This window comes from Silurus aristotelis (genome assembly GCF_946808225.1).
Source record: "Silurus aristotelis genome assembly, chromosome: 19".
Lineage (NCBI taxonomy): Eukaryota > Metazoa > Chordata > Actinopteri > Siluriformes > Siluridae > Silurus > Silurus aristotelis.
Genome location: NC_139592.1, coordinates 1,150,812 through 1,165,811, shown reverse-complemented (window position 1 = coordinate 1,165,811; position 15,000 = coordinate 1,150,812). Strand labels below are relative to the sequence as shown.

General features: G+C 40.5%; 2 protein-coding genes across 3 annotated transcripts in view; one reads left to right on the top strand and one right to left on the bottom strand.

Moving 5' to 3' along the window:
- The window catches only part of rnf114 (ring finger protein 114), a 6,976-nt gene extending 2,600 nt beyond the window's left edge, over positions 1 to 4,376 (bottom strand). Inside the window, exons 1-3 of one of the 2 annotated variants that reach the window (XM_083521012.1) lie at positions 4,284 to 4,376; positions 3,712 to 3,992; positions 2,834 to 2,984 (exon numbers count right to left, since the gene is read on the bottom strand). In XM_083521012.1, coding sequence (XP_083377138.1) covers positions 2,834 to 2,984; positions 3,712 to 3,854 — 294 coding nt within the window. In that variant the 5' untranslated portion in view covers positions 3,855 to 3,992; positions 4,284 to 4,376. Of the gene's footprint in view, positions 1 to 2,833; positions 2,985 to 3,711; positions 3,993 to 4,081; positions 4,240 to 4,283 lie in introns of those variants that run through there. The other variant, XM_083521011.1, reaches the window with a different exon arrangement.
- Positions 4,377 to 6,794: 2,418 nt separating this feature from the next.
- spata2 (spermatogenesis associated 2) lies at positions 6,795 to 14,042 on the top strand. The gene is made up of 3 exons (XM_083520948.1): positions 6,795 to 6,916; positions 9,503 to 10,442; positions 11,039 to 14,042. The coding sequence occupies exons 2-3, from the start codon at positions 10,122 to 10,124 to the stop codon at positions 12,212 to 12,214; spliced, it is 1,497 nt and encodes a 498-aa protein (XP_083377074.1). The 5' UTR covers positions 6,795 to 6,916; positions 9,503 to 10,121; the 3' UTR covers positions 12,215 to 14,042.
- The last annotated feature ends 958 nt before the right edge of the window (positions 14,043 to 15,000 follow it).

Below are 15,000 nucleotides of genomic sequence, written 5' to 3'. Positions count from 1 at the left end.
CCTATAGGCGGCAGTGCTTCCCAAATCGCTTCGAACTTGTTAAAAGACTGAAAAGATATGCACATGCATTAATTGTGTTACATAAGTTGCATTCTTTTTTTCTTCAAAGCCAAAATGTAACCGTGTTCCTGGTAAGTTTGTTGTTACACTTTAATACAAAGGTATTAAGATATTAATCTATTATTATAATAATTATTATTATTTATTTATTTTTTATATAAAATTGTTTTCAGTGCACTAATCTTTTCAGGCTGGTTATTTGTCACTTATGGTATTTTTCTGGTATCAAGCCATTTATAAATTAGACATTATTGTGTTACAGTTGTAATTATTGTGTTGTTATGTTTCATTGGACAAATAAATGCCACGTTTAGTTACTGTGTTACAGTGTGTAGTTACTGTGTTACAGCATGTAGTTACTGTGTAACAGTAACTACACGCTGTACTTTTTACTGTGTTACAGTAACTACACGCAGTAACTTTCAGCATGTAGTTACTGTGTTACAGCATGTAGTTACTGTGTAACAGTAACTACACGCTGTACTTTTTACTGTGTTACAGTAACTACACGCAGTAACTTTCAGCATGTAGTTACTGTGTTTCAGTGTGTAGTTACTGTGTTACAGCATGTAGTTACTATGTTTCAGCGTGTAGTTACTGTGTTACAGCAAATAGTTACTGTGTTTCAGTGCGTAGTTACTGTGTTTCAGTGCGTAGTTACTGTGTTTCAGTGTGTAGTTACTGTGTTATAACGTGTGGTTGCTGTGTTTCAGCATGTAGTTACTATGTTTCAGTGTGTAGTTACTGTGTTATAGCGTGTAGTTACTGTGTTATAACGTGTGGTTACTATGTTACAGAGTGTGGTTACTATGTTTCAGTGTGTAGTTACTGTGTTACAGCGTGTAGTTACTGTGTTACAGCGTGTAGTTACTGTGTTACAGCGTGTAGTTACTGTGTTAAAGCGTGTAGTTACTGTGTTACAGCGTGTAGTTACTGTGTTTCAGCGTGTAGTTACTGTGTTTCAGCGTGTAGTTACTGTGTTAAAGCGTGTAGTTACTGTGTTATAGCTTGTATTTTACTGTGTTACAGCGTGTAGTTACTGTTACAGCGTGTAGTTACTGTGTTAAAGCGTGTAGTTACTGTGTTAAAGCGTGTAGTTACTGTGTTTCAGCGTGTAGTTACTGTGTTACAGCGTGTAGTGACTGTGTTAAAGCGTGTAGTTACTGTGTTAAAGCGTGTAGTTACTGTGTTACAGCGTGTAGTTACTGTGTTACAGCGTGTAGTTACTGTGTTACAGCATGTAGTTACTGTGTTAAAGCGTGTAGTTACTGTGTTTCAGCGTGTAGTTACTGTGTTACAGCGTGTAGTTACTGTGTTTCAGCGTGTAGTTACTGTGTTATAGCGTGTAGTTACTGTGTTATAGCTTGTATTTTACTGTGTTACAGCGTGTAGTTACTGTGTTACAGCGTGTAGTTACTGTGTTTCAGCGTGTAGTTACTGTGTTATAGCTTGTAGTTACTGTGTTACAGCGTGTAGTTACTGTGTTACAGCGTGTAGTTACTGTGTTAAAGCGTGTAGTTACTGTGTTTCAGCGTGTAGTTACTGTGTTACAGCGTGTAGTTACTGTGTTACAGCGTGTAGTTACTGTGTTACAGCGTGTAGTTACTGTGTTAAAGCGTGTAGTTACTGTGTTATAGCTTGTATTTTACTGTGTTACAGCGTGTAGTTACTGTGTTACAGCGTGTAGTTACTGTGTTACAGCGTGTAGTTACTGTGTTACAGCGTGTAGTTACTGTGTTAAAGCGTGTAGTTACTGTGTTTCAGCGTGTAGTTACTGTGTTACAGCGTGTAGTTACTGTGTTACAGCGTGTAGTTACTGTGTTACAGCGTGTAGTTACTGTGTTAAAGCGTGTAGTTACTGTGTTATAGCTTGTATTTTACTGTGTTACAGCGTGTAGTTACTGTGTTACAGCGTGTAGTTACTGTGTTACAGCGTGTAGTTACTGTGTTACAGCGTGTAGTTACTGTGTTAAAGCGTGTAGTTACTGTGTTTCAGCGTGTAGTTACTGTGTTACAGCGTGTAGTTACTGTGTTACAGCGTGTAGTTACTGTGTTTCAGCGTGTAGTTACTGTGTTTCAGCGTGTAGTTACTGTGTTACAGCGTGTAGTTACTGTGTTACAGCGTGTAGTTACTGTGTTTCAGCGTGTAGTTACTGTGTTATAGCGTGTAGTTACTGTGTTTCAGCGTGTAGTTACTGTGTTTCAGCGTGTAGTTACTGTGTTACAGCGTGTAGTTACTGTGTTACTGCGTGTAGTTACTGTGTTTCAGCGTGTAGTTACTGTGTTATAGCGTGTAGTTACTGTGTTTCAGCGTGTAGTTACTGTGTTTCAGCGTGTAGTTAAAGTTACTGTGTTAGTGTTTAGTTACTAATACATTGTGTAGTTACTGAGTTATAGAGTGTAAGCACTGTTACAGTGTGTATTGTGTAGATAGTGTTAGTGTGTATTCATTGTGTGAGTGTATATATAGTGTTACAGTATATATCTTCAGTGTTACGGCATGCATTTATTGTAACAGTTAACAGATATTGTTACAGTGAGTAGTTATTTTGTAGTTATTGTGTAGTTATTGTTGTAGAAGCTCAACGCACTACCCAGTGCTCTTATCATTTTCATCTTGGATTTGACGTTAAAGTATTGGCACTTTACTGCTTCTGCCTTTCAAGTTTCCATATGGAAATGTTCAGGGAAACATCTTCCATCTCCCTCGTATGAAATTATTTAATGTCAAAGTCATAAACACACACACACACACACACACACACACACGTACCCCTTTTCCACAGCCCTTGCACGGTTTGTCTGTCGACCGGATTAAAGTGTCCATATCCTTGGCCTTTTCCCATTTATCCAAAGCGGTTCGACACACCGCACACACCGGCTTCTTGGGTCGCAGACACTCCTGAAGGCAGCTGTTACAGAATCTGCTCATAAAACACACCCAGGAATTCAGGTTGGACATGATTCTGACACCAGACACGACGTGTTTATCTTACCAAAATAAAAAAATTAAGGTTTACGATTGTAGAAGAGCTAAATAATGTAGTAGAGAGAGAAATTAGCGAGGGACTAAGGACTAGGTCTAAATACATCCTTTTCCTCAGGGAAGGGAGGAAACTACTTCAACGAAAACAAAACAGAAAGTGAACCTCAGTGCTTTTCCTTTAATAATTAAAAATGATCATTTTTAAACACAACCGTGGACGTGAGGGATAAAAACAATAAATAATATAATGTGCAATAAATTCTCTGATATTATTTAAAATAAAAAGGGGATGAAAAATAAACCAGACAAGAGTCGACTCTTGGGTCGACTCGATATGCTGGGAATCGACTCCTCAGGAAATTCAAAAGTCACTTGACAAGATGATGTAAAAGTGAATATATAAAAGAATGAAATGGTATAAACCGATATGTCCTGAGGTTTTTTGTTTGTTTGTTTGTTTTATGGGGGGGGTTGTTTACATCTGTGCTGCATGGGAAAGCACGGAATCGGATCGAAAACAGAAGCTTTTAGATTTAAATATCCGGAGTCGACTCTTTGTTTTGAAGTCTTAATAATGGAAAACATGAAAGCTAAAAGTGGTGTAATAGCAACATGTGAAGAAAAAATATGAAGTAAAAAAGGGAAGGTTTGAGGTTCAGACGTACGTGTGTCCACATTGTGTGATCATCGGTGAGTCGAATATTTCGAGACAAACTGGACAGACGAACTCGGTCAGATCTCGGTCTCCTGCACCTCCGAGGCTTTTAGCAGCTCGCTGACTTCCTCCAAAGCTGCCGAGCATCGCCATGATGGCCTTGCAGAAATATATGTGTGTGTGTGTGTGTGTGTATACTGTATATGGGGGTTTTTTTAGACCGCCGGAAAGTGAAAGTACACAGGAGCGCGTGTGTGCGCATGCGCGTGGCCGCTCCTCTCGCTGGATAATCTGTAAAATAAAATCCAACAAGTCACTATTTGTACTTGAGTTCTTTTACCATCTTAAATAATCAAAAACACATCTCAGGAGACTTCTACCTCGTACATTATCTGCCTTTCACCACCATGTTGGATTACTGTCGGATTCGGCTCAAACAAGCCAAATATAAAAATAACTCCATGGTAAGGGGAGTAAATAGAGACTGGAATAACATAACTTCGTTTTTACGACATCCTAAGTACAGTATTAAGACGCGTTAATCACAAAAACAGCATTAAAAAACAGATCGAACAAGCTCACCAAATCACCGGATCACCGAGCGCATCATTCATTTCCTGGTTAGTGACGTCACATGTAGACGTACGTGCGTCCGCCATCTTGGAAAGGACAAGACGCTGAGGGCGGCGCCATATTGGAAAGGGCGAGTTTACGATGAAAGCTGACTTGGTTGAATGCGATTTTTTTAATAAATCGGATTCGCGGTGTGTGTGGGGGGGGGGGTATTATTTCAAAGTATAAAAATATTCACTTCTTAAACAATAAGTGAGACATGAAAACATCTAAGGATGAAGCCTGCCGAATATAAAGGGAGATAACCTTCCACAGTTTACCATCGACTACCGAAAAACCGCGATCACATTTTTACTTCTCTTTGGACTGATTATGATCGATTGACCTTAATGATTCTTCTTCTTCTTCTTCTTTTAGCTGCTCCCATGCATCTCCTTGTTCTCCTGCCTACTTTTCTCATCACTCTGTCGATCCCAAATCTGTTTCTCCAACCTCTTTCTCCTTCTGCTCCTCCTCCTCCTGCACCTCCTCATTCCACCACCATGTCTCTTTGTCTTGCTTTCTATTTCCAGATCTCACACCAAGAACCTTTCTATCAGTCTCCCTCATCATTTCTGTAGTAGTTTCCCAATCATCCAGCACCTCTTCACCACCACCAAGCCCCTGTCTGACCTTTTCCCTGAACCTCACACTACACTCTTCCTCTTTCAGTTTCCACCATCTTATTCTTCTTTCAGTCCTCACTCTCCTTCTCTTCTTCTTCACCTCCAAAACCATCCTACAGACCACCATCCGATGCTGTCTATCTACACTGTCCCCCGCCAACACCTTACAGTCTCCAATCTCCTTCAGGTTGCATCTCCTACATAGAACACAATCCACCTGTGTGCACCTTCCTCCACTCTTATACGTTACCATATGATCCTCCTTCTTCTTAAAATACGTGTTCACCACTGCCATTTCCATCCTTTTAGCAAAATCTACCACCATCTGCCCTTCCACATTCCTCTCCTTAAAGCCATACCTACCATCACCTCCTCATCACCTCTGTTCCCTTCACCTACATGCCCATTAAAGTCTGCCCCAATCACCAATCGTTCATTCCTACGTTCACCTTCTACCACTTCATCTAACTCACTCCAGAACAACAACAACAACAACAATAATAATAAAAATGATTTGTCTCAGAAGCAAAGCGTCACAAAATCTCCATAGGTTATTTAGAGAAAACAGAATTGAGTCGTTTACCTCTCGACTTTTCTAGTCTGAGTCGTTCGTTCTTTTATCACGTGACCCACAAAGACACAATGCAGTGCATTATACAGGAAACAGAATTCATCTCGTGACTCCTGTCATTATTGTAACAATAATATCAAGATTCGGTCAAAAACAAAAAAAAAGTTCTAATTGCATTGTGAAGCGTCTATGAGAGTGACGTGATAAAAAAACGACTGACACGAATCAGCAGATATGAGAGGTGAAGTTATTCATTCTGTTCATCATCATTTGTCCTCAGCTGCATTGTCATTTTTTCATTATTGGAACTGTAGATAAAGTCGGTGCATGTCGACGTGTTGGGGATCTGATTACTGATGCCTAATGTAACATTTTATTTTATTTCTGATCAAAAGAACTAAATGAACTAAATAAAGATTTGATGAATTCAAAGATTCAAAGAACCGAGTCACTAAACAATCCGATCTTCCCATCGACAGACACGTTTACACTTTTTTTTGTTATTCCGAATAAAATCATTCCGATTGAAAGATTCGGTTGACTGTTTACATGAGACGTTATCCCAGACGTGATATTGTGTTTAAGTGTGCCAGTGCTTTCAAGTCGAATGATTTTGACATGATTTCGACACTTTTATTCGGTCTGAACATTTTTTTTTGATTGAGTGTTTTCATTCGGATTGGACTTTTAAACCGTTTACAATGTTCCATGTAAACACACCTACTAATTAGGACGCGTCTGAACTTGTCACTCTGAGGATGTTAATTTTAATTATACTGTTGTTTTTGCTTTGTATCTTGGATACATTTAATATTCACAAAGCTATTCATAATAAACCCAATATTGGATTCTTCTTCTTGAATACGTATATCATTCAATTTAATTTAATTTTCTTTTTATTGAGCTTTTAACAATGAACATTGTCTTAAAGCAGCTTTACACAGATAATGTGCTGATAAAAATGAATAAGATGTTCTTTATGAGTGTAAGTTTTGTATTATTCTTTAATCCATTGTAAGAAACCTTTAATGTTTTAAAATACGTTTTATAGTTTTGCAGTATCTGTATGGCCGCTTCTCTCTTCTCTCTCAATTTTTTATATCTGCTTTGTGATTATTGATTGTTTATTTTGTTTGTAATATTAATAATAATAATAATATAATAATAATATTAATAATAATATTAGTAATAATAATATAATAACAATAATAACAATAATAATAATAATAATAATAATAATAATAATAATAATAATAATAATAATAATAACTGTTCCTTTCCAAGATGGCGGACGCGTTGACGTATTAGTCCGCTCTCGCTAGTTCCGCATATGCGCACAAAAGTGACCGGGACCACCGTGCGCATGCGCAGCTCTATCAGGAGGGGTTTCCGTCAGAACGTTAAAGGTAAGGACTTCATATCTTGTTGATGGCGTCTGAAAAATAACCCTCAGGTTCGCATTTTTAGGTCTTTTTAGGACCGTGTATCACTCTGGTGCGCCTTTAACACCGTTTCTACATTTCATTTTGCCGCCTGGTTGATCCATGTTTAGCAAAGGTTGCTTCAGCTGGCTAGTTTGCTTCATTGCTAGCAAGCTAACCAGCTGCTTGACTTGGGCGTCTCTGAAGCGGTGTTTTTTTCCCTATCTGTATTCGGGGTTCGCTTCCCCAAGTAGGCGATGATTGGCTGCGTTTGAAGCGTATCGCGGTTGTGTTAATGATTTGGCATCCAATCAGGTTGAAGGAGGCGGGCTTTCAAGGTGTCAATAACTTTCGGAATACGGGTGTAGAGGAAAATAACGCTAACGCAAAAGGCGGCCTGATTGTGCGGTGCTAAGCTAGCTAAAGAAAACAGCGTAGAAATCGGATTGTGTGTAAACAAAGACGAAGGGATAAAATATAAACAGGATTTGTTGTTTAAATTCGGAGTCACACGGTATGGAGGTGCATTTTGGTCCTAATCCGGGAATAAGATGCTGATGGTGTGATCAGTAATGCTAATAATCACGAGAGAGAGAGAGAGAGAGAGAGAGACACACACACCAGGAGATCGCTGGGGTTTCAGGTTTCTTTAATATAAAAGTATAATATATTTGCTGGAATATGAGATGATGTCCGCGATGTTACTGAGGCTCTGAACCCCAGCAGCAGAGGGAATGAGGTGGGAGAAGATCAGCAGCGTTCAGAAGGTCCAGCTTTACAATCGAACAGGATCATAACAACACAAAATACTCACAATTTATACAAATAAACACAAACATATACCAGAAAACAGTCACAATGATCACTGTGGATCACCAGGATTTATGAGAAAAATAATTAAACAAATCTGTTACAGTTTAGAATAAAAAAATCAGTAATTAGAAAAAAAAAAATTAATCAGTAGCTTTTGAAAAAATGCAGAAATTGATTGTGTATAAAAAAAATTTCTCTTTCTTTTCTTATTCTCTCCTTTTTTAAAAATAAATATTCTGAATAGAAGGTAACATGCTTTCAGGTAAAATAATAAATTAAAAAAAAAGTCACAATTTACTATATATTTATTAATAATTTTTTTTATATAAACTTATAAATTTAATTTAATAATTAGCTATATATATATATATATATATATATATATATATATAAAAGAATAAATAAAAGCTCAGCTGAAATTTTGATTTATTTATAATAAATAATGGAATGAAAATGTTAAATGTTGACTTCATTTTTAATGCTGTAAAATGTCAGGTTTTACTAATTCTTTTTGTGTTTCTAGGATTTTTTTTTCCTCTGTATATTTTATATAGATCTTATACAGGCAGAAATCTGGAAAATGTATAAATAAACCAATTAATCAATAAATCAAACAATTCCAGTATTTAGGATTCAAACTGATAAAATTATTGAGAGGGTGAAGTGATTTATTATTTTTTTATTATAAATAAATGAGTAAAAAATACATTTAATGCAGAGAGAAAACGAAAGCAGAAAACTTTTTTCTGAGATTTTAAAAATAAATTAAAATAATTTTTGGAATGCTTCAAAAAAAATGGGTGAAAAAATCAGAAGTAAAAAAAAAAAAAAAAAACAATAAATTGGGTGAAAATAAACATATTGTATATAATTAGAAAATTCTTGTAATAAAACCTTTTTTATAATTATTATAATTTGAACTCCAAACCCCAGACGCAGCTACTTTGATGGTAAAAAAATTCTCCAAATATTTTCAATATTAATGTTTATGATTGTGTTTTTTTTTTTTTTTTTCTCAATAATTAAAATAATTATTCTAAATGATTCCTTCTTAATTTTATTTTATATCATCTTTGCTTTTCTTTTGCTATTTATTATTATTAATTTTATTATCATCATAATTTAATTTAAAATTAATATATGTTTACCATTTAACTCACTTTTATTGTATTTATAATTATATTTATGTCTTATTTGTGGCCAGAAGTATTGGGACACCTGACCTTTCCAGGCATGCTTTTTTTTTAAGTTATATAAAAGTTCACATTATTGTATACGACATCTTTGGAGGTAGTAGCAGGACATTTTGAACTAGGAGCCCCAAACCAGATGATGCCCCTGTGCACAAAGCCAGCTCCATAAAGATCTGCTTCACATGGGTTGGGATAGAAGATCTCCTGCTGTAGAGCTCCAAACCTATTGAACACCTTTGGGATGGATGTGAAGGCTGAGTGCACCCCAGGAACCTCCTCACCTTCTCACCTACATCACTACCTGACTTTACTCACACCCTTGTAGCTGAATGAATCTCCACAAAAATGTAGAGGAACATCTTCCTAGAAGACTAGAGCTGATTATAACAGCATATGGAGACTAAATGTGGAAATGCCGTGTTTAATTAGAAGCACATAGAAATCTTATGGTCAGGTGTCCACAAACGTTTGCACACATAGTGTACATGTTAATAGAGAGAATGTCATTAACCTTTTTATAAACATATTATAAGCGTGTTATAACGAGTTTTTGTTCTTTCAGCAGCCTTCTCACCCCCACCCCACCCCACTCCCCCTTCAGAACTTTAGAGTAATTCTCAGAGGACTTGCTCGTTCACCCACTTCCTGTTTCACGCCCTTCAGGGATTTTCACTTAACGAGCCCTCGAGAGACGGCGAGGCGTAAAAAAAGAGAAAAGAAAGAAATTGTGAGCAGAGCCCCGTTACTGATTAAACCTCGACGCTGTATACGGAGTATTTTTTAAGGAATCGAAGGAAGGAAGGAAGGAGGTTTAATATAGAACAATGAAAGCGATGTAATTCTCCAGTAGCGTGCTGGTTATAACGGATAAAACACCCAGAATGCACCCGGAGTAAACGACGTTAACGAACGATGGCGATGGTGAAAATACCCAAACAGGAAATGATCCAGTGCGACCGAGCTACTTCCTATTCGCCGTCCTCACGTGTCCTCTCGAGGTTCTAATCAGGCGTCACGTCTGCGTGCGCTAGCCTCGTATCTGACTAACATGCACAGATGGGACGCTTTGTCGTGTTCGTTTGCTGTCCCAGTGGAACCGAACCTTCCCCTGACTTCTTAGCCAATCAGAGTAAAGGCTCGTGAGTATGCACAAGTGCACTCGCACCACCGTGTAAAACACAACAATGGATGCCAAGCTTCGAGACGATTTGTTCCGGAGGTACGTGGCGTTCCTGGAGAAGCGGCTGGAAGAAGGAGCCGGCGGAGCTCAGGGAGACGCTCGGGAGGAAGCTCTGGTCTCCACGGCAACCGCCCTGCTCGGGACATGCGAGGCGGAGGCGGGGCAGCGGTTTCGCACCTTCCGCTACTACGACCTCGTCGAGAATTCGCTGAGGGGGCTGAGAGGAGCCAACCTGCACGCGCTGGAGAACGCCTTCGCCACACTGGAGACCATCTGCACCAACCTGCTGCTCTTCCCCTGGAAGAAGGAGTTCCGCTGCATCAAGGTGGGTTTCATTCCTGTTGCATCACAGCAGTTTTTTTAAGGCGTTCCAAATTTTTTTTTACTCCCGGGTTATTTTTTTTTTTATCTGTTTAGAGTTATCTTCCAGTTCCAGGCCGTAACTTTATATATTATGGGATGCAGCGAAATACAATTCATCCTCCTGGAGAATCCTTACAGAAACTGATATCAATTGCGTTTCTTTTTAAAATGTATTTATTTAAATACAAAATAGTTTAAAGTCTGCAGAAAGCTGATTGGCTGAGCTGCGTCGTTTTTTTTTTTTCTTCTTCAAACATGGAATTAGATCGTTTTTGTTGCCTAGCAACCAAAGCTTGTGGCGAACGTTATTAATAATAAATGAAAGATGGTGTGCGTGATGATTGAGTTAAAGATGATGATGATGGGTCGGTTTATGTCGTGTGAAATACGAGATCCTCCCTCCGTCAGCGATCGTTACCGCTGCCAGCGTTTTGTTGCCTGGGAACCAAAGCGTATTGCGAACATTGTTAATAATGAACGAAAGGTTGTCACTAGATTGTGTGTGTTAGTGAGATGATAAACGATGATGATGGTTAACGCCGCATGTTCCGTCCTCAGACATTCACGGGGCCGTACGTGTACCAGCTCCAGTCGGCCATCTGCGACTCGGACCTCCGCTCGATCCTGCGCTCCATGGGTTACGCTCGGGATCAGGACCTGCAGTACGTGATGAGAGATCAGCATGCCACCGGCGCCACCCATCACCTCCGCCAGCTGGCGTTCGAGCTCCTCCTGGCACAGGCCGAGTGCCGCCTGCTGAGGGAGCGAGGAGGGGGCGTGGCCGAGCTGGAGGCCGTGGAGGCACGCAGGAGCTCCGGCGAAGACCTCACGCGCTTAACGGCACGCCAGCCCGACCCGGACAGAGCCCACCTGAGGCGCAGCGGGCGTCCTTCCAAATCCGTAGATGTGACGGACGGCGCGGGTCACTGGCACCAAGCCAACAAACCCGTTCTGAAAACGTCCCTCAGCCTTCGCAAAGAACCGCTATTCGTAGACGCCGAGGAGGACCTGAAAGACGAGATCCTTCGCCCTGTCGGCGATTATTACCCCTCCCAGTCGTCTGAGCCCTACCCCTACCAGCTGTCCTCTCTAGACGAGGTCGACCTGTACACCGAGCGCGGCGTGAGTGGCCGTCACACGCCCTCCAGGACGCCCAGCAGGGAATCCTGGGAATCCTGGGCACCGAAGAGTCACGGATTAAAGTGTCAGGGATGCGGCCTGAGCTCTCCGACGCTCTCGTCCTGCCAGAGGTGCGACGCCATCCTGTGCCCCACGTGCCACGGATCGGACCCGGCTCCCTGTTGCGGCGTCCCGGACTTCCCTAAAAACTCCTTGCGCCCCCTGGACGGATACGTCCCCGTCAAGGAGAAGCTTTCGGTTTACTCCAGCTCACACCCACACACACACACTCACACTTTGACACACACACACCCACTCTCGCACTCCCACTCGCCTCTCCTGGACAAGCCCATGATCGGAACCAAGCTGTTCCTTAGCAAGCCGTCCTCGCCCGGGGTCTCTTCCACGTCCGGCGCCGCGGGATCCCGCTGCGGCTTCTGCAACAAACCGGGAGCCTCGCACACGTGCGTGAATTGTTCCAAGATCTCGTGCGACACGTGTACAGGCCTGTACATGGGCGACGTGTGCACGCGCAAGAGCCTCCACCACAACTTCATTCCCAACCACCAGCTCAACTACAAATCCAGCACCATCTCTCATCTGGTGTACCGATAAACATAAACACTCTTCTTTTTTTTTTTTTCTTCCCTCTTATCTTTTATCTTTCTTTCTGTTCTGTCCTTTCATCTCCCCGGGTCATGTGATCGTTCTTATCGTTCTTCCCAGTCCTTGACCTTTACTCTCCTTCTGCTGTGACTTTCTTTATCAAAAAAAAATAAAAAAATACCTGGAAAATGGGGAGAAAAAAAAATCGGACAATGACATATGCAAAGAAGACGCTTGAACAAAACCTGAACAAATCACACACACACACACACACACACACACACACACACACACACACACACTGGAAATTCAGTAGTATATATTTTGAACCTATAGATTCTATGTGGACAGGTTTTTCCGGCATCGTGGAAAAAAAAAAACTTTCGGATTTAGAAATTATTTTCACGTGTCCCATGAGACTGTCCAAAATGCTGCTGTGAAATAAATCAGGTGGAGAAAGTCGACACCCCGATCACATTGATTGTGTTGGAGTGAAGGTGTAATGTGCCACACAGTGCCAGATTTCCGTTTTCTCTCTTTTTTTTCTTTTTCTTTCTCTCTTTTTTTTTTTTTTTTTGGTTTACCTGCAATTTTGCTCCAATTTATATATTTATATAGCTGATGGGGGCCGGGCGATTTCAACAAAAACATCACATCGGCGATATAATTTTGTGTAAAACTTTTTGAAGAACCACCACATACAGGTGTCCTAATACTTTTAGCCGTACCGTGTATATTCCCAGTGCTGCGCTTCACACGGACGTCCGGAAATCTGCTTCCGATCTAAAGCGTTCATGCCGAGCCCTGGTGAAGATTTGTAAATAATCCGATATCGAAGCCAATCGTTTGATCGGATCGCGGTAAATTTTTTCATCCAATTTGTTTATTTATAATTTGAAGCGGAAAAAAGACAAAAGTTTAAGCTACGATCGAGGGCGGAGTTCTTACCGGTTTTTACACCTGTGCGTGCACGTGTTGACGTGTAGTGAGTGAACGTGAACAATCACCAGCTCCCCGATCCACATCCCCCAATGTGAACACAGAGAGCCAGCTGAACACTTAACCCCTGGATAAAGAGAACGGATCTCCCGGGAAAATCAGTACAATTCAATATTCTGTCGTTTTATTTTTCCGCTCGATCGCAGGCCTAAATCCTCCCCGATCACGTACGGGTTTAGCGTCACGCCAAGGCTACACGTTTTTTAAAAATGTCCCGCTCATAAGAAACGCTCGACACGCAGAGGGGGGACGAGACGTGATTCAGTCAGAGGAACCGCGTGAGAAACCGCACGAGGTTCAGGAACAACCTCAGGGGTTTCTTTCATGCTCTGAGGAAACACTATCTGCCCTCTTCCTCATAATCGTCCAGCGTCACAGTGATGGACAGAGAGATCCCACTAAGCCCCGCCCACACCCAAACCGTTCCCTGATTTCTGCTCCGTTTTTATTAAACCATCACTAATCTGAGGCACTGAAGTTGCTCAGAGTAAATTATTGGTTAGATGTTGAACGCTCAGGCTCTTTCACGACTTTCCACGAGCTGAGAAACGATCAGGTCCAGTAGTGAGAAGGTTTTCACGTCACAACACCGGCGATCCGATCGATTAGATGTCAATCACGGAGTCGGTTTAGCCGAAGGGTTATTTATTTATTTATTTATTTATTTCTGATTTTTGATTTCTCATCCAAGCTGAGGAACGTTTGAATCCTCGGTTCTGATCGGCGGCCGTGACGGATCCACCAGCACTGAGTGATTTCGAGTTCTTTCCCCTTTCCACCACACTCCATCTCATTTCTGCTGCCATTTTGGAAATGCTAAATGAATCTCAGAACAAAATTGCGATTTAGATGTTTTTGTTATTAATGTTTACATTCCAGCTGGATTTCATTACCAGCTTCTCGAGTTCTACTGAAGATCTTTGCTGTATTGAGGACTGATTTAAAAAAAAAGTTATTTTCTCTCTCTAGAACCTTTAAAGGTCTCATGAAGAACCCTACTCTGGGTTACTGTTTTTCAGAAAAGGAAACTAGAAGCATTATTCATCTAAAGAACCCATGAGGAACCGTGTTCTCTGAGGTGGAGACCGATCACAGTGTTTCTCTCGCATTTTCTTTTCTTTTGGTTCTCTGCCTGTTTCAGCTCTGCAGATGTTTTTCACACACACACACACACAGATCTCGTGTGTGTTACTGTAATGAAGAACCCGAGGAGAGCAGAAAGACCTTCAGATGTTTGTTGGTGAAAATATGGATCTATATAAATAAATATATATATATATAAATTCTACAGTATAAATGATTTAAAAAAGCGATGATTCTATAAAATAATTTCAAAAATAAAATTCTGTCCAAAACAAAAAACCCCACGAGCTCGTTTCCTGTTTGAGAAGTTTGCAGATTGTAATGAAATGTTCTTCTGCTGAATGAAAAGCTTCCTGGATCTCTGTGGAACACCTCAGGGTTCAGCTTTAGGAACCCTTTGGAGAACCCTTTTTCCAAGGCTCAACATTTCCTTGACTGCTAGAACACTTTGAAGGTGCACACTCTGGGAGATGTTCCTCAAAATGAACCTTTGACAATGGAACTGCTGTGATGATTCAGGATTCCATGTCGAACTTTTAATAGTTCCCCCAAAATGGTACAATCAACCCTGACAACCTGAGACAACATTTTTGGGTTCTAGAACTGAAGTTGTTTTTCTTTAAACACTGACATTATTCACCTCAGGGTTGAAGACCCTCTGGAGGAACCTTTAAGGTTCTATGTAGGATTTTGGAAAGGAAACTTTTATAAGG

Excerpts from the sequence above, each read along its gene's own strand:
- spata2 (XM_083520948.1), top strand. The coding sequence starts at position 10,122 with ATGGATGCCAAGCTTCGAGACGATTTGTTCCGGAGGTACGTGGCGTTC. Across the intron at positions 10,443-11,038 it reads AGGAGTTCCGCTGCATCAAG|ACATTCACGGGGCCGTACGT; the intron begins GTGGGTTTCATT and ends TTCCGTCCTCAG.